Source organism: Tachypleus tridentatus, chromosome 3, assembly GCF_004210375.1.
Source record: "Tachypleus tridentatus isolate NWPU-2018 chromosome 3, ASM421037v1, whole genome shotgun sequence".
NCBI lineage: Eukaryota > Metazoa > Arthropoda > Merostomata > Xiphosura > Limulidae > Tachypleus > Tachypleus tridentatus.
The window spans coordinates 50,367,049-50,394,342 of record NC_134827.1 but is presented as its reverse complement, the minus strand read 5'-3'; the positions used below and the strand labels follow the sequence as shown (position 1 = coordinate 50,394,342).

The 27,294-nt window shown below is 35.4% G+C and overlaps 1 protein-coding gene across 2 annotated transcripts in view; it reads left to right on the top strand.

The window, feature by feature from the left end:
- Nucleotides 1–13,209: 13,209 nt before the first annotated feature.
- Nucleotides 13,210–27,294, top strand: part of LOC143246819 (protein O-mannosyl-transferase TMTC1-like) — a 63,897-nt gene continuing 49,812 nt past the window's right edge. For both annotated transcript variants that reach the window (XM_076493991.1, XM_076493989.1), the window contains exons 1-3: nt 13,210–13,314; nt 17,701–17,856; nt 23,607–23,676. In XM_076493991.1, the coding sequence (XP_076350106.1) occupies nt 17,849–17,856; nt 23,607–23,676 (78 nt within the window). In that variant the 5' untranslated portion in view covers nt 13,210–13,314; nt 17,701–17,848. The remainder of the gene's footprint in view (nt 13,315–17,700; nt 17,857–23,606; nt 23,677–27,294) is intronic.

Sequence of the window (27,294 nt, the reverse complement as noted above, 5' to 3'; positions counted from 1 at the left end):
TGATAACGGTCTATATTGTGAACAGGAAGACCTGATAACGGTCTATATTGTGAACAGGAAGACCTGATAACGGTCTATATTGTGAACAGGAAGACCTGATAACGGTCTATATTGTGAACAGGAAGACCTGATAACGGTCTATATTGTGAACAGGAAGACCTGATAACGGTCTATATTGTGAACAGGAAGACCTGATAACGGTCTATATTGTGAACAGGAAGACCTGATAACGGTCTATATTGTGAACAGGAAGACCTGATAACGGTCTATATGTGAACAGGAAGACCTGATAACGGTCTATATTGTGAACAGGAAGACCTGATAACGGTCTATATTGTGAACAGGAAGACCTGATAACGGTCTATATGTGAACAGGTAGACCTGATAACGGTCTATATTGTGAACAGGAAGACCTGATAACGGTCTATATTGTGAACAGGAAGACCTGATAACGGTCTATATTGTGAACAGGAAGACCTGATAACGGTCTATATTGTGAACAGGAAGACCTGATAACGGTCTATATTGTGAACAGGAAGACCTGATAACGGTCTATATTGTGAACAGGAAGACCTGATAACGGTCTATATTGTGAACAGGAAGACCTGATAACGGTCTATATTGTGAACAGGAAGACCTGATAACGGTCTATATTGTGAACAGGAAGACCTGATAACGGTCTATATTGTGAACAGGAAGACCTGATAACGGTCTATATTGTGAACAGGAAGACCTGATAACGGTCTATATTGTGAACAGGAAGACCTGATAACGGTCTATATTGTGAACAGGAAGACCTGATAACGGTCTATATTGTGAACAGGAAGACCTGATAACGGTCTATATTGTGAACAGGAAGACCTGATAACGGTCTATATTGTGAACAGGAAGACCTGATAACGGTCTATATTGTGAACAGGTAGACCTGATAACGGTCTATATGTGAACAGGAAGACCTGATAACGGTCTATATTGTGAACAGGAAGACCTGATAACGGTCTATATTGTGAACAGGAAGACCTGATAACGGTCTATATTGTGAACAGGAAGACCTGATAACGGTCTATATTGTGAACAGGAAGACCTGATAACGGTCTATATTGTGAACAGGAAGACCTGATAACGGTCTATATTGTGAACAGGAAGACCTGATAACGGTCTATATTGTGAACAGGAAGACCTGATAACGGTCTATATTGTGAACAGGAAGACCTGATAACGGTCTATATTGTGAACAGGAAGACCTGATAACGGTCTATATTGTGAACAGGAAGACCTGATAACGGTCTATATTGTGAACAGGAAGACCTGATAACGGTCTATATTGTGAACAGGAAGACCTGATAACGGTCTATATTGTGAACAGGAAGACCTGATAACGGTCTATATTGTGAACAGGAAGACCTGATAACGGTCTATATTGTGAACAGGAAGACCTGATAACGGTCTATATTGTGAACAGGAAGACCTGAGCACAAAGCTACTCGAGGGCTATCTGTGCTAGCCGTCCCTAATTTAGCAGTGTAAGACTAGAGGGAAGGCAACTAGTCATCACCACCCACCGCCAACTCTTGGGCTACTCTTTCACCAACGAATAGTGGGATTGACCGTCACATTATAACGCCCCCACGGCTGAAAGGGCGAGCATATTTGGCGTGATGGGGATAGGAACCCGCAACCCTCAGATTACAAGTAGCACGCCTTAACACACTTGGCCATGCCGGGCCATGAAATAAGGTAGAGAAGAACATTTCGACCTTCTTACGCCATCTTCAGCATCTTATTATCTTGAAGATGACCCAAAAAGGTCAAAACGTTTTTCTCTACCTTATTTTAATATCCATACCACCCATCTTGAGATACAAGAGAAACAATCGAAATCCATTATTTAGTCAGCTAAGATGAAATCAATACTTAGCGGTAGATACTGCTGACCAGGTGCCTTCCTCCGCTTAAATATGGCTGCGTGCAGATAGCCCTTATGGGATTTTATTCACGACATGATCAGTGAACGCTGTGATTTGTCTAATTCATGTTTGTATTTTGCTTTTTGCTTTTACTCTAAGGATTCCTGTTGTGACGTAATATAAATGGTGAAAGTTTCGAATGAGAATTAGAAATATCAGGTGGTGCGCGAATTTTGCCTCACCCTGTAAATTATAGAAATTTCGACCAGTTCTCTGTAAAAGTGACTATTTTATACTGTAGCTAAGATTTTTCACAAGTTATGCTTCTGCGAATTTCGAGCATTTTTTTCTTAGCTCAAAGTCACAGTGGACTATCTGATGTGTTTATTAAAGTGAATCGAATCACGGATGTTAACGTTGCATGTCTTTGACCAACTGATAATCATAACGGTAATAAACAGTATAAAACATGTCGGTAATCCTAACGGTAAAAAGCAGTATAAAACATGTCGGTAATCCTAACGGTAGTGAGTAGTATAAAACATGTCGGTAACCCCAGCGGTAGTGAGCAGTATAAATCATGTCGGTAACCCTAGCGGTAGTGAGCAATATAAAAATGCTGAATTGAGTGGAGTAGACAAACTCCAGATGGCATTAATGTATTGTATTACGTCAGTCGACGTAAATCATCCGAGAAAGGATCAAATTAAGCAATGATGAAAACAACACACACACACACAAAATAATCCGTTTCGGAAACACAACACTTCACAAACACGTTCTCGTAAGAAAGCCAAAATACACTAATCACGCTCTTATGAGACGACAGGCACGTCCATATCTCTAGGCCTAACTTCTTTAAAGCACGTCCATATCTCTAGGCCTAACTACTTCAAAGCACGTTCGTATCTCTTGGCCTAACTACTTCAAAGCACGTCCGTATCTCTAGGCCTAACTAATTTAGTGGAATATAATTTCATTCCAGTTACTCTGCATTTAAAACTGATTGTTTTGTGAAGCTTCTGACATCAAGTCGTACAAATAAACTGCTTATACATTTCTCCCACCGATTTAATCAGTTTGCTATGTCAGAAGAAGTAATATCAAGGCTTCCTGGAACCGATAAAAGCTATCCTATTGGTCAAAGAGAATTAACAAACATACGTCACAACGTAGAATATAAACCGAAACCCCGCAGTGTGATCACACGTCGAGTTCACTTTTCAGAACTCGTCTCAAATCTCGCGTCATCGACCAGTACCCTACTGAAGTTGTCGATACTTTGGACGCACCACCTGATCAATATTTGCATACGTGAAACGGGAAAATTTATTGGAACCCTTCACCATCGATTAGTTTACATGTGAAAACTTCCGTGTAAAGTTTGTTATGATGCATGGATTAGTGCAGAGAACACTAGGTTTGTGCTAAGGCGATTAACTTATTGTTAAGTTGTAGCAACGGAAACTAGGGTACTCGAATGTGGTTTATACGCCAGGGAAATGTTCCTTTGTAGCTGAACTGAACGATCGATTGGTGAATTTAATAGACAGCTGCAAATCAAGTTTCCGCTACAAGGTAAACTTTCAAATTTGTTGTTTTCAGAATCGAAAATTCCAGGGTTATACTGTTAAATAAAGATAACAGAACACTAGTTCAAACTAGAAACAATACGGACACTGGACACTGTGGTTAAAACTTGAAACAATACGATGACTAAACACTTTGGTTAAAACTTGAAACAATAAATACTCTGAACACCAGTTCAAACTAGAAACAATGCGGACACTGAACACTTTGGTTAAATAAGGTTTCCTTCAAAATATTTTTAGCGAGAAATTTAATGTTATACAAAACCTGTAAAAAATCACAATTGGTATATCATCATTGTTAGTACAAACCACAGGTTACAGAAAATTAGAACAAATAAACTTACAATAAACAAAGGGTAAACTGTTTACAGATTACAACAACTTACAACAAACAAAGGGTAAACTGTTTACAGATTACAATAACTTACAACAAACAACGGGTAAGCTGTTTACATATTACAACAACCTACAATAAACAACGGGTAAGCTGTTTACATATTACAACAACCTACAATTAACAACGAGTAAGCTGTTTACATATTACGACAACTTACAATAAACAACGGGTTAGCTGTTTACATATTACAACAACCTACAATTAACAACGAGTAAGCTGTTTACATATTACGACAACTTACAATAAACAACGAGTAAGCTGTTTACATATTACAACAACCTACAATTAACAACGAGTGAGCTGTTTACATATTACGACAACTTACAATAAACAACGGGTAAGCTGTTTACATATTACAACAACCTACAATAAACAACGAGTAAGCTGTTTACATATTACAACAACATACAATTAACAACGAGTAAGCTGTTTACATATTACAACAACCTACAATAAACAACGAGTAAGCTGTTTACATATTACAACAACATACAATTAACAACGAGTAAGCTGTTTACATATTACATCAACCTATAATAAACAACGGGTTAGCTGTTTACATATTACAACAACCTACAATAAATAACGGGTAAGCTGTATACATATTACAACAACCTACAATAAACAACGGGTAAGCTGTTTATATATTACAACAACCTACAATAAACAACGGGTAAGCTGTTTACATATTACGACAACTTACAATTAACAACGAGTAAGCTGTTTACATATTACAACAGTTTACAATAAATAACAGGTAAACTGTTTACATATTACAACAACCTACAATTAACAACGGGTAAGCTGTTTACATATTACAACAAGTTACAATAAATAACAGGTAAACTGTTTACATATTACAACAACCTACAATAAACAACGGGAAAACTGTTTACAGGTTACAACAATTTGCAATAAAGAATGCTTGTTTGAAGATAAACACAAAGCTACACAATAGGCTATCTGTGCTCTGGCCACCACGGGTATCAAAACCCGGTGTCCAACGTTGTAATTTTGCAGACATACCCTTGTGTCATAATGTCATTCTCACCCAGGCGGTATTCTCAGATAGTCACACTTTCAAGTACAAACCCGGCCTGATGTTGTTTAACCTCGTGGTTAAGAAATGGTTTGTTTGTTTCAACGTGGTATGAACAGTGACAATAAACAAGGAATTCTTCCTAGATCACAGAACAGTACCTGGAACATGAGTTCCTGTAATGTCTGTGGAACTAACAGTAATTTGAGCATGGTTATACTAAGGATTGGAAATAAAAAGTAAGTTCATTTTCTAAGACTGGAGTATTGTTTTCCTTTCATATCGCATACTGCATGTATTACGTGATACTGACAAAAATGCCACGTTCCAGAAGTGGGAGTGATGAGCTGACAAGAAATGTTGTGACGTATACATACGGGACTCTAGAAGAAACTAGTACCATATCAATGTCATTTTCGTTTAATGTCTCGTGTGAATTGTGTATAATTTAATGTCCAAAGTTACGTACTTGTTTGACAGCTCACAATAACAGATAGAACTAGTTTATTTTACCAACCGTTTCGGTTTACTTTCAGGAAGGCAGCTAGTCATCACCACCCACCGCCAACTCTTAAGCTACTCTTTTACCACCGAATAGTGAGACTGAGTGTCACATTATAACGGCCCCACGGCTGAAAGGGTGAGCATGTTTGGTGCGACGGGGATTCGAACCCGCGACCCTCAGATTACGAGTCGAACGCCTTAACCCACCTGGCCATGCCAGGCTCTGTAGGGGTATAAAAGATGATTCATATCAGCCTACGATTCATAGGGTCCGAAAGTCGTGAGCGTGCTATGAAATGAAACAGTTTCGGTCAAAATGAAAATCAAAAGTATATGTTATCAAAATGTTTGTTCTTCTAGCCATTTCGGACAGTTGCCCAGTTGTGCTCCTTTAACAAACCATGGCCTACCTTACGATCATGTAACAAACCATGACGTACATTGTGTCTCTATAACAAATAATGACCTATTTAGTGTCCCTGTAACAAAGCATAACCTAATCTGTATCCCTCCAACAAATCACGACATACATTGTGTCTGTATAACAAATCATGACCTACTTTAACAAATTCTAACCTACTTTATCTCCTTGTAATAAATCATGACCAGCTTTTTGTCTCTATACTAAATTATTTACCACTCTTCCTGTTAGAAACCACAACTTACTTTTTGTCCTTATAAAAATCGTGGCCTACTTTATGTTCCTGTAACAAATCATAACATACTTTGTGTCTCTGTGACAAATAACTACCTAATTTGTGTCCCTTTAACAAGTCATAACTTACTTTGTGTTCCCTGTAACAAGTCATAACTTACTTTGTGTCCCTGTAACAAGCTATGACCCTCTTTGGAAGTTTAAAATCACTTTCTGTATTGTTTGTTTGTTTTCATTTTAAGCCACATTATTTGACTTTTGCTCACAACATTGATCGAAACACAATATTTAGCCTTCAAACTTACAACTGAAGTTATCCTAAATGTCACAGAATCCAGTTTTTGTCAGTCTACGATAAACAGTTCATCTTAATGATAACGCTAAAATAAGGGGCTGGAATCCCCTCAGTGGGCAATGCATATAACCCGACGTGACATTGCTGTAGGAAAACACACACGCTAAAATCCAGAATTTGGTTCATCACAGCATAGATAACTAAATGTGTGGACTTGCACGAACTAAAAGGACGACAACAGAACACAATCTTTAAAATGGTCGCCCTTCATATTCCTAAAACTACCAAACGGGAGCTTACGGTGGTGTTGCAATTTGATTAAGTAAATTCCGGTCTTGTTCTCGTGTTTGAGAGCACGTGCCGAATTCTTCTCGCGAGACTTACAAGCAAGTGATGTCAATAAATATCCTTGTAATTGCAGTTACATTCGAGCACGAAACGTGAGCAAACAGTATATAATTTTTATCCAATGTTTCTTTTTCCCAACTTTCCACTCTCAAGCATCAGGATAAAAATTCGTGTATTCAGACATCTTATTAATGCACTGTTCAAAGAACAGTAAAGTAACGGGTTACATTTATTCACGTTTGAGAATACTGAAGATTTAGGCTTAAATGTAAGTGAACGTAAAATATCCAGTGTTCGGTCTATCAGTAAATGAATTTTTTGGTTAAATTTTAAAACAACAGATCTGATAAAGACACCAGAGTTTTTCTTCTTTTACTTTAAAATGGTTATATTTTATTAACTAAGACACAGAGCAAGAATTTTTTTTAACGATGGGTTGTTTACGTTTTTATTTTCATTTGTTGTTTTCAATAAATATTTAGTCAGCAATGATTGGGCTCGACATGACCTGGTGGTTAAGGCACTAGACTCGTAATCCGAGGGTCGCGGGTTCGAATCCCCGTCACACCAAACATGCTCGCTCTTTAAACCGTGGGGGCGTTATAGTGTGACGGTAAATCCTACTATTCGTTGGTAAAAGAATACCCCAAGAGTTGGCGGTGGGTGGTGATGATTAGGTGCCTTCCCTCTAGTGTTGCACTGCGAAATTAGGAACGGCTAGCACAGATAGCCCTCGAGTAGCTTCGTGCGAAATTCAAAACAAAGCAGATATGATTGTTAAAAGTGTTTTAAACTGATGAACTTTTGTAGAATGGACGGCAATTGCCTGTTGTAGAGACACAAGTGTAGAGGACGACGTTTCGAACGTCTTCCGCCTTTCATCTTCAGGTCTAGTTGAAAACTGATTTTTAGTTTAATATGTGCTGCACCTTACATTCTATCATTGTTCATCATTAATGTATATCTTAACATTAATTTTAAATATTTCTCCGACTGGTGTAGTAATGGATGAACTGTAGGCACACGTTGGTTGTCTGGCTTTAATAACAGTGGTCTATGTGTGTGAAAACCTACGAGCCGTAGCCACAAAATAAGTTGTTTAAAGCATTAATGTTTTCCGTCCTAATGCCCGAAACACGTACAACCACACATCCCCTAACGCTGAAACTGAAATCTTAACTATATTTCTCGAGAGCTGAGAAACCGTTTATGACGGAAACAAATTTATAACGTCCTTCAGACGATGCCACAAACTTAATTTACCTTTGTTTTGAATTTCGCGCAAAGTTACACGAGGGCTATCTGCGCTAAACACCCGTAATTTAGCAATGTAAAACTAGAAGAAAGGCAGCTAGTCATCACCACCCACCGCCAACTCTTGGGCTACTCTTTTACCAACGAATACTGGGATTGACTGCCACATTATAACGCCCCACGGCTGAAAGGGCCGGTATGTGGGGATTCGAACCCACGACCCTCGAATTACGAGTCGACTGCCTTAACCACCTGGCCATGCCGGGCCGTCTTAATTTACGTGCATTACTAGATAGCATTTTGGAGAGTTCAACAGATAAACGAAAGCGAGGAAAAGCAAATATCTGTTCCCTACATTTAAAAAAGTTATAACGATTTGAGAACCACTAGAGCTAAATAACGACATCTGTGCTGAGAACTACTAGAGCTAAATAACGACATCTGTGCTGAGAACCACTAGAGCTAAATAATGACATCTGTGCTGAGAACCACTAGAGCTAAATAACGACATCTGTGCTGAGAACCACAAGAGCTAAATAATGACATCTGTGCTTAGCTATTCATCTCTTATTTTCTACTTCGGAGTCAACCTTTTCTTGGCGCTGATTGGATAAAAACTTCACGTAAAATTTTCACCTACCTTACCAAGGTTTATAATTTTTAACACAATCCTCCAACGTGGTAAACAGTAAGAAAATATTGTATTCATACACCTACGCATACCGACACAGATAGTTAAAATGAAAATAGTTCTTACCGTGCATTCAGTTTTATAAAGTAAGCATTTCCATAGGCCTAATATATATGATGAAATGATCAATGTGAGGCATTAAAATGTGACACGTTAATTAGGCCTAATATACGTGATGCAGTCAAATGTGACACGTTAATTAGGCCTAATATACGTGATGCAGTCAAATGTGACACGTTAATTAGGCCTAATATATGTGTTGAAATGATCAATGTGAGGCAGTCAAATGTGACACGTTAATTAGGCCTAATATATGTGCTGAAATGATCAATGTGAGGCAGTCAAATGTGACACGTTAATTAGGCCTAATATACGTGATGCAGTCAAATGTGACACGTTAATTAGTCCTAATATATATGATGAAAAGATCAATGTGAGGCAGTCAAATGTGACACGTTAATTACGTGTTTAGAAAAAGTCCACGTTTTTACTGAATTAATTATAGCAACTAATCTTTTAAAGAAAATATCAGTTTTCTTCCTCAAACTTATAATTTCAGACCTTCAAACAGATCCCTTTCTTTTAAGGTTTGTTTGTTATTAAGCACAAAGTTACACAATGGACTATTTGTGCACAAAGTTACACAATCTGTGTTCTCCATACCCGTGTTGTAAGTCCGCAGACACGCCGCTGTGCCACTGGGGGATTGGCTCTTTCTAAGGAATACTTTTGACAATTAAATATAAAAACAACAAAAATCGAGTGAATTTCTCGAGCAACTTCCTATTGGTCAGGAGTTTGTCGTAACGTTCTCAGCACCTGCCACTCACGAGTTAATTTAAATAAATGAAACAAGACCTTGGCTGTGAATAGCATTTTCCATATGTATTCAACTTGCTCTCTGGTGGCAAAAAGACAAGTCTGACAGATTATAACTATAAAAATAGGGTTTTGATACTCTCGGTGGACACAGCACAGTACAACTAGTCTTAACAATGAACAAAATCAAAACATTTAATTTTGTTTTGTTTTGATGAATTCAAGATCAAGTGATTAATAAGTACTACCATATTCTGATCGTATGATGTAGCCTACCTCATAATCAACTTCATATGAGGCAACAAGAGACGTGATAAGTTATGTGACAGTTTCCATATTCTGTTAAAATATTTTTTTTGTTTAACAGAGGCTCTAAGTACCGAAGACAATAAAGTTACAAATTACTACAAATAGAATAAAAAAAAAGGACAGTAGAGAGTCCACAGGGACAACGTTTTACAAAAAAACAGGGTTATCGTGTTCACAGGAGGGAGTTTAATAACATCTATCTAATTAATTCTTAAACAATTGTTTTATAACAAGATTTGCTCTATCTATATTATTCTATATATTTCTCTATGTTTTAATAGCTTACAGTTATTGTATATATGTTCTCCACGTTTCATGCACGAACAGTTACTTTATATATTTCTCTAGGTTTCATGCACGAACAGTTACTTTATATATTTCTCCAGGTTTCATGGACTAACAGTTACTTTATATAATTCTCCAGGTTTCATGCACGAACAGTTACTTTATATATTTCTCCAGGTTTCATGGACTAACAGTTACTCTACATATTTCTCCAGGTTTCATGGACTAACAGTTACTTTATATATTTCTCCAGGTTTCATGGACTAACAGTTACTCTACATATTTCTCCAGGGTTCATGGACTAACAGTTACTTTATATATTTCTCCAGGTTTCATGAACTAACAGTTACTCTACATATTTCTCCAGGTTTCATGGACTAACAGTTACTTTATATAATTCTCCAGGTTTCATGGACTAACAGTTACTCTATATATTTCTCCAGGGTTCATGGACTAACAGTTACTTTATATATTTCTCCAGGTTTCATGAACTAACAGTTACTCTACATATTTCTCCAGGTTTCATGGACTAACAGTTACTTTATATAATTCTCCAGGTTTCATGGACTAACAGTTACTCTACATATTTCTCCAGGTTTCATGGACTAACAGTTACTTTATATATTTCTCCAGGTTTCATGAACTAACAGCTACTTTATATATTTCTCTAGGTTTCATGCAGGAACAGTTACTTTATATATTTCTCCAGGTTTCATGGACTAACAGTTACTTTATATAATTCTCCAGGTTTCATGGACTAACAGTTACTCTACATATTTCTCCAGGTTTCATGGACTATCAGTTACTTTATATATTTCTCTAGGTTTCATGGACTGACAGTTACTTTTATATTTCTCTAGGTTTCATGCACGAACAGTTACTTTATATATTTCTCTAGGTTTCATGCACGAACAGTTACTTTATATATTTCTCCAGGTTTCATAGTCAAACAGTTACTTTATATATTTCTCCAGGTTTCATGAACTAACAGTTACTTTATATATTTCTCCAAGTTTCATGGATTAACAGATACTTTATATATTTCTCCAGGTTTCACGGACTAACAGTTACTTTATATATTTCTCCAGGTTTCATGGACTAACAGTTACTTTATATACTTCTCTGGGTTCCATGGACTAACAGTTACTTTATATACTTCGCTAGGTTTCATGGACTAACAGTTACTCTATATATTTCTCCAGGGTTCATGGACTAACAGTTACTTTATATATTTCTCCAGGTTTCATGAACTAACAGTTACTTTATATATTTCTCCAGGTTTCATGAACTAACAGTTACTTTATATATTTCTCCAGGTTTCATGAACGAACAGTTACTTTATATATTTCTCTAGGTTTCATGCACGAACAGTTACTTTATATATTTCTCTAGGTTTCATGCACGAACAGTTACTTTACATATTTCTCCAGATTTCATGGACTAACAGTTACTTTATATAATTCTCCAGGTTTCATGGACTAACAGTTACTCTACATATTTCTCCAGGTTTCATGGAGTAACAGTTACTTTATATAATTCTCCAGGTTTCATGGACTAACAGTTACTCTACATATTTCTCCAGGTTTCATGGACTAACAGTTACTTTATATATTTCTCCAGGTTTCATGGACTAACAGTTACTTTATATAATTCTCCAGGTTTCATGGACTAACAGTTACTCTACATATTTGTCCAGGTTTCATGGACTAACAGTTACTCTACATATTTCTCCAGGTTTCATGGACTAACAGTTACTCTACATATTTCTCCAGGTTTCATGGACTAACAGTTACTTTATATATTTCTCCAGGTTTCATGAACTAACAACTACTTTATATATTTCTCTAGGTTTCATGCAGGAACAGTTACTTTATATAATTCTCCAGGTTTCATGGACTAACAGTTACTCTACATATTTGTCCAGGTTTCATGGACTAACAGTTACTTTATATATTTCTCCAGGTTTCATGAACTCACAGTTACTTTATATATTTGTCCAGGTTTCATGCACGAACAGTTACTTTTATATTTCTCTAGGTTTCATGCACGAACAGTTACTTTATATATTTCTCTAGGTTTCATGCACGAACAGTTACTTTATATATTTCTCCAGGTTTCATAGTCTAACAGTTACTTTATATATTTCTCCAGGTTTCATGGACTAACAGTTTCTTTATATATTTCTCCAAGTTTCTTGGATTAACAGTTACTTTATATATTTCTCTAGGTTTCATGGACTAACAGTTACTTTATATATTTCTCCAGATTTCATGGACTAACAGTTACTTTATATTTTTCTCGGGGTTTCATGGACTAACAGTTACTTTATATATTTCTCCAGGTTTCATGGACTAACAGTTACTTTATATATTTCTCCAGGTTTCATGGACTAACAGTTACTTTATATATTTCTTTAGGTTTCATGAACTAACAGTTACTTTATATACTTCTCGAGGTTTCATGGACTAACAGTTACTCTATATATTTCTCCAGGTTTCATGGACTAACAGTTACTTTATATATTTCTCCAGGTTTCATGACTAACAGTTACTTTTTATATTTCTCCAGGTTTCATGAACTAACAGCTACTTTATATATTTCTCTAGGTTTCATGGACTAACAGTTACTTTATATATTTCTCCAGGTTTCATGGACTAACAGTTACTTTCTATATTTCTCCAGGTTTCATAGTCTAACAGTTACTTTATATATTTCTCCAAGTTTCATGGATTAACAGTTACTTTATATATTTCTCCAGGTTTCATGGACTAACAGTTACTTTATATATTTCTCTAGGTTTCATGGACTAACAGTTACTTTATATACTTCTCGAGGTTTTATGGACTAACAGTTACTTTATATAATTCTCCAGGTTTCATGGACTAACATTTGCTTTATATATTTCTTCAAATTTCATGGACTAACACTTTTTTAACTATTAACACCTTTGTTTGTTAACCTGAAGATAACCTGAGGAGGTCTAAACGTTGTTCTGTACTTTATTTTAATTAAAGTGTTAACATCCATAACAACCGTTTTTAGAATACATTTTTACTTTAAGTGGGTTTCTTGTCATCACGTGTTACTCTATATATATATTTCTCCAGGTTTCATGAACTAACGGTTTCTACATATATTTATTCAGGTTTCGAGTACCGTGGGACGAGCCGAACTTCTCTGTGCTTTCTTCTTCTTCGTGTCTTTTCTAAGCTTTTACAAGTAAGTTCTTTAACCCTAACGGCAAATTCTTTAACCCTAACGACAAGTCCTTTAACCCTAACGTAAAGGTTTCTATTTGTCATACGTATACTGTAATTGTTGTCTAAAGACCACTGGGTTATTATTTCCAGGCTCATGGCTATCATGATAAACAAACACTTAAGAGAGTCCAATGTTCGAGACATTGTTTTGCATGTGTGTGTATGTTATAAGTGGCAATCAACCCCTTATTCGGTTCAAAGCCCTTGTAGCGTTGAGTGCTGCTTGCTAGCTGACCTCTTTAGTTGTTTAAAACTAGGGATGGTTCAGTTTAAGTCAGCGATTTCCAACATTTGGACGTTTAATCCAAACTGTATATTGAAGTTTAGATTGAAGATTCCAGTTCTTGCTGAGAACCATAAATGGTACAGACGTTCTAGGATATAATATTTTTATTTGTTTTTCTGTTGTTGTTTTAATTATACGCAGAGCTATACGAGGTCCATCTGTGCCATAAGTCGCTAATTTAAGTGAGAGCATACAGGGAAGAGAGCTAGTTATCACTACACACCGCCAACTCTTAGGCTACTCTTTTGCCAACAGGATTAGCTGTGAATTACAACTCCCAACAGCTGAAAGGGCGAGCATGTTTGGTGTGACAGGGATTCGAACCCGCGACCCTCAAATTATGAGTCTAGTGCCCTAACCACCTGAATATAAGAGCGGTATTAGTCGTTATGGTGTTTCACTAGGGAGCGTCGTTATAAACTGTTATAATAAACGGTACAGTAACACACCTACAAAAATCAGGTGCACAGCAGCGGATAAAGACCAAATCATAAACGATAACACATCTTGCCGGTGGTAGCACGTCATAAACAATACACATAACTGGAGTTATTTTGCTTGTGGTATTACGTCATAACTCGACGGCCACTCGTTAGGAAGTTAAAACTGTTTTTATCGTATTTATTTCAGAACTTCGCGTAAAATTACACAAAAAGTGGCACACAACCACCGCTAATGTTGAATTTGAGGAAATACAAGTTCTTAACAGTACTAACCACCGACCCCACTCTCGTCTGATTAACTAACAGAATTTGACTGTCACTCCTGTAACGCACTTGATACTCAAGTGTGTTCTGAATATAACATTCTTAGCGTAACTCGTGCTGGCCACGTGAAGGTGTTTCAGAAAACATTAACGCAGTATTTTTAGACTTTACTTTATGTGACAAAATATTTTATGTTTTCTTTGTACTAATTTTATTTTGGTGGACTATCTTCACTAGAACTAGTTTCATAATTGTGTGTGATACTTGACTTTGGTTCTACATCAAACAAATCACAATTAAATAAATGTATAGGTAATAACGGTTGGTTTGGGTTGAGAAATTTTTTTATGTGAAGGAGCGATTATATTAATAAATATAATCAAACATCACGCCCTTTACATTCCTACACTCAGTTACACAACTCCCTTCAAACATGTGGTCAGCTACCGGTCAGTTACCTCTTTCTTTCTTTGTGAACCTGACGATGACCGAAGAAGGTCGAAACGTTGTTCGCTCCTCTACATAAAAAAATTTTCTCAACCCAAACCAGCCGTTATTACATATATATTTTTCTCTACAAGTGGGTTTTCTCATTATCAATGACTAAATAAGTTTGTGTTTGTATCTTTAAAATATTTTTTATTTTTTCATAAAAGTGATTTTTTTGAGAAAACTAAACCAATGGTTTTATTAGAGGCGTTTTGTACGTAAAAATAGGAGTCTTGGATTTAATAGAAGGAGGAACACACTTCTCCTGTGCCTCAATAAGTCGGCCCGGCATGGCCAGGTGGGTTAAGGCGTTCGACTCGTAATCTGAGAATAGCGGGTTTGAATCCCCTCGCACCAAACATGCTCGCTCTTTCAGCCGTGGGGGTGTTATAATGTGATGGTCAATCCCAGTATTCGTTGGTAAAAGAGTAGCCCAAGAGTTGGCGGTGGGTTGTGATGACTAGCTGCCTTCCCTCTGGTCTTGCACTGCTAGATTAGGGACGGCTAGCGCAGATAGCCCTTGTGTAGCTTTACGCAAAATTCAAAGCAGCAACAGCAGCCTCAATAGCTAAAGCATTTATTTATGCACTGAAATAATAAATTACTTAATGTCAAAAGTGCTTATAAAGTTTTGTTCGTTTTTAGCGCAGAGCGACGTAATGATGTGTCTGTGTTCTTTTCCATTGAGGGAATTCTAACCTTGATTTTATTGTTTTATGTCGTCAGACTAAACCAGTGGAAATTATTTATAAATTATTCATGTACAGACGAATGAATGTTTAAATCCAGTAGTAAACATTAAGAGAGAGTGTAGGCATATTCACAATAAAAATTTTAAAATACTAAATGCAAAACAAAGGATGTACTAGAATTAAACTTAAGCGTTCTTAACTATATATTTTTAATTTTTAAAGCATTATTATAACCCACAAATTATGGATTATACATTTTAGGAGTATGTTTGTTGTTGTTTTTTTTTGAGGGAGTAATAATACAAATACTCCAGCTCTACGAGAAGACAATTTTGATTATTTTTATAAAAATATTTATTAAATTTTGGATTGTAAAATATTTTATATTAAGCAAAAATGTTGCAATGTTTTACGATTTAATTTCCTAGGTGGCGACCTAGCTATTACAGAGAATTTTACTTTTTTATTAACCATGGTAAACTAGTGTGAAGCCATGCTAATAGGTTGGAAGAAAATGCCATCACAGGCCAACAGGAGCGCAAAATTACAGATCAATCAAATTATCGAACTTTGATTTTCGGCTGCTCCTGGTGGTCGACTCTAGTGAAGGAAATTTCTGTCTTTAAATACACTTGCGATTATTTTAGTTTCTTGACTTAGTATAGTTTGTACGTGCTTCAAGGGCTGATGTCGGCGATGTATCTGACCAATCAATATCAACCGCATAGGCAGTTACTCGTCCACCCCGCCAGCTTCTTCTGGTGGTTAGTAAATAGCAGAGGTTGGAAAATAAATCACATCTTGCCAGCGCTTTCTACGTCGCTAACTTTCCCAAAAATGAAGAGAAAAATTCATAAAGTTGAGGCTTAAAACTAGAAAACGACAAGATATTAACATAGTTTTCTCGTGATCAACATTTTTAATATTTATTGGGGTTATGATGTACGAAACAGAGCACAAGTCTGATTCGTCATATAGAAATGTCTGTATTTTTGTTGGTTTTTTTTTTGTACTAGGCCTAAAGTGCACTTAGAAACTGTGTTATTTATTTATTTATATATTTGTTAATAAAATATATATTCTGTTCTCATTAACAACTTTCAGAATTAATTACCTTGATTACAGATATAGAACAATTCATATATAAAACTTACACACACAAACATACATATATGAAAAGAAAATAGCTGAGATCCAGAGTAAATTACGTGACAATAATTAGTACACCTTCCAACATGGGTATTTCGCTGTTTAGATCAAAGGTGGATGGATGTGAGAATGTTTAGGGTATTTCTCTGTTTAAATCCTACTTGGACGTCAAAATGTTTAGGATATTTCACTGTTTAAATCCCATTTGGATGTCAGAATGTTTAGGGTATTTCACTAAATAAATGAATTTATAAACTAATTTTCTTTTGTCTTAAGCTGACATTTTACTTTTTATCTCATATTGATCTAAGTAAGGTGCATGTTTTTTAGGCTTAAGGGTGAGTTCTAGTTATATGATCTTTAGTGGAGTGTATAGATATCAGTAAACTTATAAACATACTGTTGTAAACGGATATTTGATTCTGTGAACTGAATGATCTGGTTTTTTCTGGTTTGTTTTTGATCAGCATTGAGTTAAAAATAGGGTTAATCGTTTATCGCTGTGCATTGTACTAAATGCACTGTGCCTTCCTTACTTATAGTGATCTAAAGCTCTGTGTTTTAGTGTTGTATTTCTCACAACTATCGGCGAAACTGTAGGACAGTGTTAAGCGCAACGCTAAACTATAGAGTTTGATTCCTCGCTTTGCTATAAAAACAACCAGTCAGACAATTATGACGGCGATCCAATGATGATGGGTGGAAGGAATTTAGAAAAATAAATATAACAGTTGGTTTTAATTATTTTTGGTGTTTATGTAATTAATGTCTGACTATGGAATTTGTTTTCTTATGTTCGGTAGAGTTTTCACAATCTCTGTACTTATTGCAAATGGCACAGAATTTCCTTCGTCTTGACGTGATGTCTTCCATACAGTAGGTTGCTTCTAATACTTTGTAATATTTTAGATACATAAACGTGGAAGTATTAGAGTACTTACAAGTAAACGTGTCCTCTTTGTGTGCTCCATAAACGTAAGTATAATTTATTAGAAATTTTTTTTTTCTCTGGGTCTTTTCAGATGGAAATCAAACCATCACCAGTCCACTCATATCCTGCCGGTCTGCACATTCTTCTCTGCTTTTCTCGCTCTCCTAGCCAAGGAGCAAGGAGTGACGGTTCTGGCAGTCAGCCTGGGCTATCACCTGGCGACGCTGAACGTACGACCAATGAAAAGGTAATATTTATTACCTCGGAATTACGAAAACGCTTGGAAATGTCCAGGCCTAATGATCGTTTTTTAAACTATATTTCCGTATGGCTATTTATTTTTTGATTTACAGGAGAGGCTTACAAAATGTTTGTTTCGTTTTGTTTCAGTTAAATATACGAAATAAAACTATGAGTGTATGTAAATGAGGAAAAGCGTGTGTGTGTTTTATAGCAAAGCTATATTGGGTATCGAACCCAGGATTTTAGCGTTGTATGGTCGTAAACTTATCAATGTCCCACCACTGAACTTCTGTGTCTGCATGTAGTTCATAGTTGAAGTAACTCAGTCAAGAATAGCATCAACACCAACAACAAAACGACAGTAACAAAATCTTTCTTATTACATTATTAATGTTTTCAGGGCTACAACAAAACGATAATAATGAAAACTTTCTGATTACATTATTAATGTTTTTAGGGCTACAACAAAACGATAATAATGAAAACTTTCTGATTACATTATTAATGTTTTTAGGGTTACAACAAAACGATAATAATGAAATATTTCTGATTACATTATAAATGTTTTTAGGGTTACAACAAAACGACAATAATGAAATATTTCTGATTACATTATTAATGTTTTTAGAATTACAACAAAACGACAATAATGAAATATTTCTGATTACATTATTAATGTTTTTAGGGTTACAACAAAACGACAATAATGAAATCTTTCTGATTACATTATTAATGGTTTTAGGGTTACAACAAAACGACAATAATGAAAGCTTTCTGATTACATTATTAATGTTTTTAGGGTGACAACAAAACGACAATAATGAAATCTTTCTGATTACATTATAAATGGTTTTAGGGTTACAACAAAACGACAATAATGAAATCTTTCTGATTACATTATTAATGGTTTTAGGGTTACAACAAAACGACAATAATGAAATCTTTCTGATTACATTATTAATGGTTTTAGGGTTACAACAAAACGACAATAATGAAATCTTTCTGATTACATTATAAATGGTTTTAGGGTTACAACAAAACGACAATAATGAAATCTTTCTGATTACATTATTAATGGTTTTAGGGTTACAACAAAACGACAATAATGAAATCTTTCTGATTACATTATTAATGGTTTTAGGGTTAACGACCATGGCCCCAACTGCGAAAGATTAATGAGGGTTTGGACTTTGTGAGTTATATTACTAAACTTTGTAATATTATAACGCTAAATACCAGGTTTCAATACCCGTAATGATTACAACTTTGTGTAAATTTTTGCTTAACTACAAAGAAGCTTTTAGTAATTACTGCCGAATATTTTTTTTAATCTTATGCTTTTACAAATCATGTTTTGTTATTGACACGTACGATTCTATCTATTTACAAACAAGTCGGTTTTTCCACTTCGTTAGTTTCAAATTTCAAGATTATTTCATATTTATCTGTTGGAAGAATGTTCTGGAAAAGGTTTAACTTTACACAAAGAAATGTTTTACGTATCATATTTCCGTAATACCGATGGAGTGACCCACTCACTCCATTAAAATGTTTTTCGGTGCTATTACCCGAGATAATTAATAATAAATGCTATAACTTGATATCTATATTAACATGTTATGAGATATAATCAACCTTTTATTAACTATTCAGATTTGATATAAACTTTTGTTATAAGGTCGTTCTTAAGATACGGTGGTAAATGTTTAAAAGTAGATATTCGCAAATAAAGAATAGTGTTAAAAATATAATAACTAATCATTATTAATGCCTTTCGATAAGTATAATTAATTTTGCCTTTTTCTGCTTGTTTTAGAATCAAGCCATACTTGGCTATCTATTGTGTTCACGCTGAGAATCAAATCCCAGATTTTAACGCGTATGTCTGTGAGGTTACGATTATCCCTTCGGGGTACACGTGTGTGTGTGTAAATCTAGTAATTTATGCGAGGACCATTTGCCAATGCTTATGTTTCGTTAAGCTGAATTAATTCTCTACCTCAAGTTTCGTTATAAACTATCCTGTTACTCTTTGTAACGCTCCCTGACGGTAAAATATTCTTGAACTATTTGTCGGATAAAACTTCTATAACTGATCTGTTTTTGTTTTTAAAATGACAACTGTGGGATCCTAAAAACGAATGCCCTCTGGTGGTAAGATATTCTTTAACTTTTTGTCGGATAAAAATTTAATAACTGAGCTGTTTGAAGTAAAAGACAACTGTGGGATCCTAAAAATGAACGCCCTCTGTTGGTGAAATATTTTTATTCCTTTTTGTCATATGAAACACTCTAATTCCACCGTACACCAGTCTAACTTTCTGAAGGTTTGTTTTGCAATGGTTTAAATGTAATCTTCCACCTGTTATTTAAGGAGACTAAAGCGACCTCTGTTACCCAAAGTCCATCATTATCTCAATCGATTCATATTTCCCGGAAACTCCTTGACTATAAAGCTCGAATAGAAAGATATTTCATAAAGTTTCCAACACCAACGTCACTAATACAATTGTTTATTTGTTATTAAGCGCAGAGCTATACAAGTCATGTGCGCTGCACACGCTGCAGGGATGGAACCCCAAAGTTTAGCGACTGAAGGTTTCGATCAATCGGGGTACTGTCAAATATACTGTTGGTAAATATCTATAGCATATTAGGTTATAACAGAAGTTATAACATGAGCAACGGAAACTACAGTTTCAGCCCCTTAACAACCCTGACATGGCCTAGGCGTTAGAGGGCGCTCGACTCTTAATGTGAGGATTACGGTTTCGAATCTCCGTTACCGAGCATGCTCACTCTTTCAGCTGTAGGGAGCATTATAATGTTACTATCAATCCTACTATTCGTTGGTAAAAGAGTATCCCAAGAGTTGGCGGAGGGTGATGTAGACTAGCTGCCTTCTCTCAAACCTATCTCTGGTAAATTAGGGACAGACAGCGCCCATAGCCCTCTGTAGCTTAGGCCGAAATTCAAAACAAACTAAGCCTTACCAGTCCAGTTAGGTCTGTAATAAAGAACGTTACACAGTAATATAGGAAGGTGAAGTTCGCCATTTTAATATATACGTGCTAGTGGCACAGCGGCACGTCTGCGGACTTACAACGCTAAAAACCGAGTTTCGATAGCCGTGGCGGGCAAAGCACAGATAGGCCTCGTGTTTGACTTGAAACAAACATATTTACTCTAATTTAACTGCAGAAAGTAAGATATAATTTATGTTCAGAAAATTAAGATAACCCTGGAATATTCAGACTAATAGAAAAAACTTTGTTTTTGCAATTATCACGCAAAGCTACACGACGGTTATCTGTGCTAACCGTCCCTAATTTAGCACTGTAAGACTAGAAGGAAGGTAGCTAGTCATCACCACCCACCGCCAACTGTTGAGCTACTTTTTTACCTACGAATAGTGGGATTGACCGTCAAATTATAAGGCCTCCACGGCTGAAAAGGCGAACATGTTTGGTGCGACGGGGATTCGAACCTGCGACCATCACATAACGAGTCGAGTACCCCTAACCACCTGGCCATGCCGGGGCCAGAAAAAAAGTAAATAATCAAAAGAAGGTAGATAATTTTTGTAAGATTTGTCTCGAGCGGAGATCACCACGTGTGATGTGAAGTCAGATTGTGGAACATGCGTATCGGATGAGACAGAACCAGTACTACAAGTGGACTACTGGAACGACTCGTGCTGAGATTTCAAGTGTTCTCTTTGATGTGTAAGCCACGAAAGTGTGACTCGTGCTGAGATTTTTGTACATTTCAATTGTTCTCTTTGATGTGTAAGCCACGAAAGTGTGACTCGTGCTGAGATTTCTGTACATTTCAAGTGTTCTCTTTGATGTGTAAGCTTCCTTGGGATCAAACAGATCCATCTGAACAAAGAGAAAGACAAAGATAGCCGTTATAACAGTAATGGCTTCCAATCAGAACAAGTTATACACTTGGAACAAAACAGAATAATCAACCTAGCTTACTCTTTCTACGTTCCTAATAATAAATATTATAATGAATTGCTTCATCATTAAAGGACTTTCGTTGTTAAAGGTACTTTCGGCCGTTAACCCAATAGTAACTCATGTTATGTCACACTAAAACAGAAATACAGATATAAACAGTAGAAGTTTGATTTGGTTTGATTCGTTTCAAGCGCCAAGTTACACGATGGAGTGTAAGTGCTTTGCCCACTATGGGTATCGAACACTGATTTTTGTGTCGTAAGCATACAGACTTACCGGTGAGCCGCTGTAAAGCGGGGGAGTAGCAAGATATATAGAAGCATATTTACCAACAGTGAGAGAGAGATAGCTTGTTATGCAATAGCTTATGGAATATCTCATAGTTTTAGCTGTTTATATTATTGTTCTAAGAAAACCTGCTAATTAGTGACATGAATGTCCAACTTTGTCTGAGGGAAGGGTGAAGAAGCAAATTGGTTCTTTATATTTTGACAAGAAGCCCCGAGAAACCTAATTTTTCCCTGTCAATACTTCGATTGTTTGTTTTATCGTAAAACTACACAATGAGCTATCTGCATTTTGGAAATTGAATTCTGTAAACTTTCTGTTTTCGTAATTGTAAGCTCACAAAATTGAGAAAATACTTGCTCAGAATATATAAAGTTTCATCAAATAACATCGTATAATCAGAGCGATGGAAGCACATACACTTTCTGGTTCATGTGATTGGAGACAAAGAAACTGTAGCTATTTTAATTGGATCGCTAAATAAATTATTCATTCAGTTATCGATATTCAATATGAATCGATGTGATAATATACCTCGTTAAGTCCAAGTTAAAATTATTTTAATAATTTTAGTTTACAACCAACTGGCTGTTAAAAAGTGCTGATAAAATCCATTCGATAATGTTAACTTTAAATACTCTCAACTTCAGGTAATGCTAGGAGACCTTGAGATCCACGCCTGTTAAGGTAAAACTTAATGTATTCTTAATATATATAAGGATTTCGATTCTCAAGTTAAAGCGTTGTCAGGTTTTGTAACCCACGCCTGTTAAATCAACTTTGTTCAGAATGGAAACACCAGATGTTCTTTATAAACTCGAAAGAGAAACTAAAGTGTTTGTTTTTCTTGACTGCTTGTACCAAAAATGTTAAAAAAATGTGCAAAGATGTTTCATTAATGAGGATTTCAGTCGCGTTGTTGTATTATGGTATTTTAAGAAGTTGTAACAATGAGAGATGGCGCTGTAATAAAACGAATCGATACAGAAGCCACTAGACAGAACCAATTAAACCTTTTATCGTCTAGTTTCATGATCGAAGAAAGCGACAAGATAATGAAACTAAGTCGAGTTACAAGCAATAACACCAAGGTGTTAAGTACTCGGGGTTTCAGCAACTAACGTTGTAATTTACTCATTTTAAGCGTTGTATTTATATTGCGTTGTGAATCTGCAAAATCTGTGCTCGCTGTAAGTAGCTTTATTTTTTATGTATTAATTATTTATGGTGATTAGAAGTTAATAACCATTAATTATGCTGTGTAAAACATAGAAATGCCAGGGTACTTTGTCAATGAGAGATATGTATTTGTATTGGTAAATATTTAAAAGCAAAACGTCTTGGATATATTGCGAATAAGCCAATGTAGTGTAATGAGATAGAACCTCCACTAATCTTCAGTATTAACATTGTGATGTACTGTTTGGACTCAGTGTAAATTTAATAATTAGGAAACTGGACAGCTTTGCTCATCCAGGTTGTTAACAATTCTCTTGTTTAGACCCAACAGAGGAAGAAAAATCTCCATTCCTGAGTGGCTAGACCGGTACACGATATCTCTCCTTGTTGGGGTAAGTTGCTACCTAATCTTGGTTACACAAATTAAGTCTGACTTGAGACATAGTGTTATAAACGACGTCGGTACACTCTGTGATAGTCAGACTGGTTTTAGTTATTCAAATAAAGACGATACTGCCGTCGTCTGACTCTGATTTGTATTTCAAGGAATATAAAAATACTGCAGTGTTTTCTCACTACTAACAGTATACCTGTAACTGACCTTTCTTAATATTGACCACTAACGAAAACCTTCAATACGACCATCGTACTTTTATCACCTCTACCTCATTTTACTATTGGCCACTTACAAAAGCTTCAATATTTTTATCACCTCTACCTCATTTTACTACTGGCCACTTACAAAACCTCCAATCTTTTTATTACCTCTACCTCATTTTACTATTGGCCACTTACAAAACCTCCAATCTTTTTATTACCTCTTTCTCATTTTACTATTGGTCACTAACAAAACCTCCAATCTTTTTATTACCTCTTCCTCATTTTACTATTGGTCACTAACAAAACCTCCAATCTTTTTATTACCTCTTCCTCATTTTACTATTGGTCACTAACAAAACCTCCAATCTTTTTATTACCTCTTCCTCATTTTACTATTGGTCACTAACAAAACCTCCAATCTTTTTATTACCTCTTCCTCATTTTACTATTGGTCACTTACAAAACCTCACATCTTTTTATTACCTCTTCCTCATTTTACTATTGGTCACTTACAAAACCTCCAATCTTTTTATTACCTCTTCCTCATTTTACTATTGGTCACTTACAAAACCTCCAATCTTTTTATTACCTCTTCCTCATTTTACTATTCGCCACTAACAAAACTTCCAATCTTTTTATTACCTCTACCTCATTTTACTATTGGCCACTTACAAAACCTCCAATCTTTTTATTACCTCTACCTCATTTTACTATTGGCCACTTACAAAACCTCCAATCTTTTTATTACCTCTTCCTCATTTTACTATTGGTCACTAACAAAACCTCCAATCTTTTTATTACCTCTTCCTCATTTTACTATTGGTCACTAACAAAACCTCCAATCTTTTTATTACCTCTACCTCATTTTACTATTGGCCACTTACAAAACCTCCAATCTTTTTATTACCTCTTCCTCATTTTACTATTGGTCACTAACAAAACCTCCAATCTTTTTTATTACCTCTTCCTCATTTTACTATTGGTCACTAATAAAACCTCCAATCTTTTATTACCTCTACCTCATTTTACTATTGTACTTACAAAACCTCCAATCTTTTATTACCTCTACCTCATTTTATTATTGGTCACTAACAAAACCTCCAATCTTTTTATTACCTCTTCCTCATTTTACTATTGGCCACTTATAAAACCTCCAATCTTTTTATTACCTCTTCCTCATTTTACTATTGGTCACTAACAAAACCTCCAATCTTTTTATTACCTCTTCCTCATTTTACTATTATTACTTACAAAACCTCCAATCTTTTATTACCTCTACCTCATTTTACTATTGGTCACTAACAAAACCTCCAATCTTTTTATTACCTCTACCTCATTTTACTATTGGTCACTAACAAAACCTCCAATCTTTTTATTACCTCTTCCTCATTTTACTATTGGTCACTTACAAAACCTCCAATCTTTTTATTACCTCTTCCTCATTTTACTATTGGTCACTAACAAAACCTCCAATCTTTTTATGACCTCTTCCTCATTTTACTATTGGCCACTTACAAAACCTCCAATCTTTTTATTACCTCTACCTCATTTTACTATTGGTCACTAACAAAACCTCCAATCTTTTTATTACCTCTTCCTCATTTTACTATTGGTCACTTACAAAACCTCCAATCTTTTTATTACCTCTTCCTCATTTTACTATTGGTCACTTACAAATCCTCCAATCTTTTTATTACCTCTTCCTCATTTTACTATTGGCCACTTACAAAACCTCCAATATTTTTATTACCTCTACCTCATTTTACTATTGGTCACTTACAAAACCTCCGATCTTTTTATTACCTCTTCCTCATTTTACTATTATTACTAACAAAACCTCCAATCTTTTATTACCTCTTCCTCATTTTACTATTGGTCACTAACAAAACCTCCAATCTTTTTATTACCTCTTCCTCACTTTACTATTGGTCACTAACAAAACCTCCAATCTTTTTATTGCCTCTTCCTCATTTTACTATTGGCCACTAACAAAACCTCCAATCTTTTTATTACCTCTACCTCATTTTACTATTGGCCACTTACAAAACCTCCAATCTTGTTATTACCTCTACCTCATTTTACTATTGGTCACTAATAAAACCTCCAATCTTTTTATTACCTCTTCCTCATTTTACTATTGGCCACTTACAAAACCTCCAATCTTTTTATTACCTCTTCCTCATTTTACTATTGGTCACTAATAAAACCTCCAATCTTTTTATTACCTCTACCTCATTTTACTATTGGCCACTAACAAAACCTCCAATCTTTTTATTACCTCTTCCTCATTTTACTTTTTGCCATTTAGAAAACTTTCAGTCCTTTCTGTTTCAGTCAAATAAGGATTTTTGTATAGATTTTGGGGAACCTTGACCTAGTGATAATCTTCCCGATTTGTGGATTTAAAAGTCCAAGTTTCCATCTGTTATATACCTTTGAACACTTTCAGTTATAGGAGATCATTTTATAAAGGTGTGTGCGTTTTTCTTATAGCAAATTCATATCGGGATATCTGCTGTGTTTACTGAGGGGAATTGAACCCTTCATTTTAGCGTTGTAATTCCTGATACTTACCGCTGCCCGGTGACCATATAAGTTGACGTACAATAGTTGTACGGCACTGCTGTTTGGTCGTCCTTCTGGTCTACAGTTTTAAACCAAGAGTGGATTTTACTAAATCTCTCATACGACTCCTTTTGTTTCTAAAGTAATATTATGAGTAAGATTTAAACAAAAAACAAAACTATAAACAAGAGTTGGACCTACTAATAGAGCAAGCTTACTCTTCCCAATAGCCTTGTTATATTAGCTAGTTTTATCTTCATAATACTGTTTCATTAAATGCTTCAACTTTCCATGCAGATGGCGTTTCTTGGTTCAGATATATGTGGGATGGTGGTGGTTTAAACATTGAAATTTGTGTGATTTCGTGTTTTGTTTTCACACGTTAGGCTTCGAAATAGAGGTTAGATCTAACATATTGTTTTACACTTACGTACCATTATGTTGGTTCTAATTATCTGAATATCTTTCACACTAGCGTAAAATTTTATCCATTCTTACAGTGCACTTCGTTTCTTTGACTTATTTAGCTGTCTTTTAAATTAGTTAGTTTTTTTAATTGCGTGGAAACTTGACCTCTCTATTTCTGTAATAGTAGGTTAGAGGAAAGGTACGTAGGTGGTCAACACCTTCCCTCTACCACCACATAAACTATATTTTAACAAGAGTTGTCGGATTGACCGTTACATAGTAACGCTCTCACAGCTGAAAGGGCAAATGTGTTTGATGCTAAGTCTTTGTTTTTGTTGTCGCTGTCTAAAGAAAAGTTATTTCAGTATCAATATTGTCTTTTTCTCTATGATGTTAACATTGATATAACCATAGGCTATCTATATAGCCGTTATAAT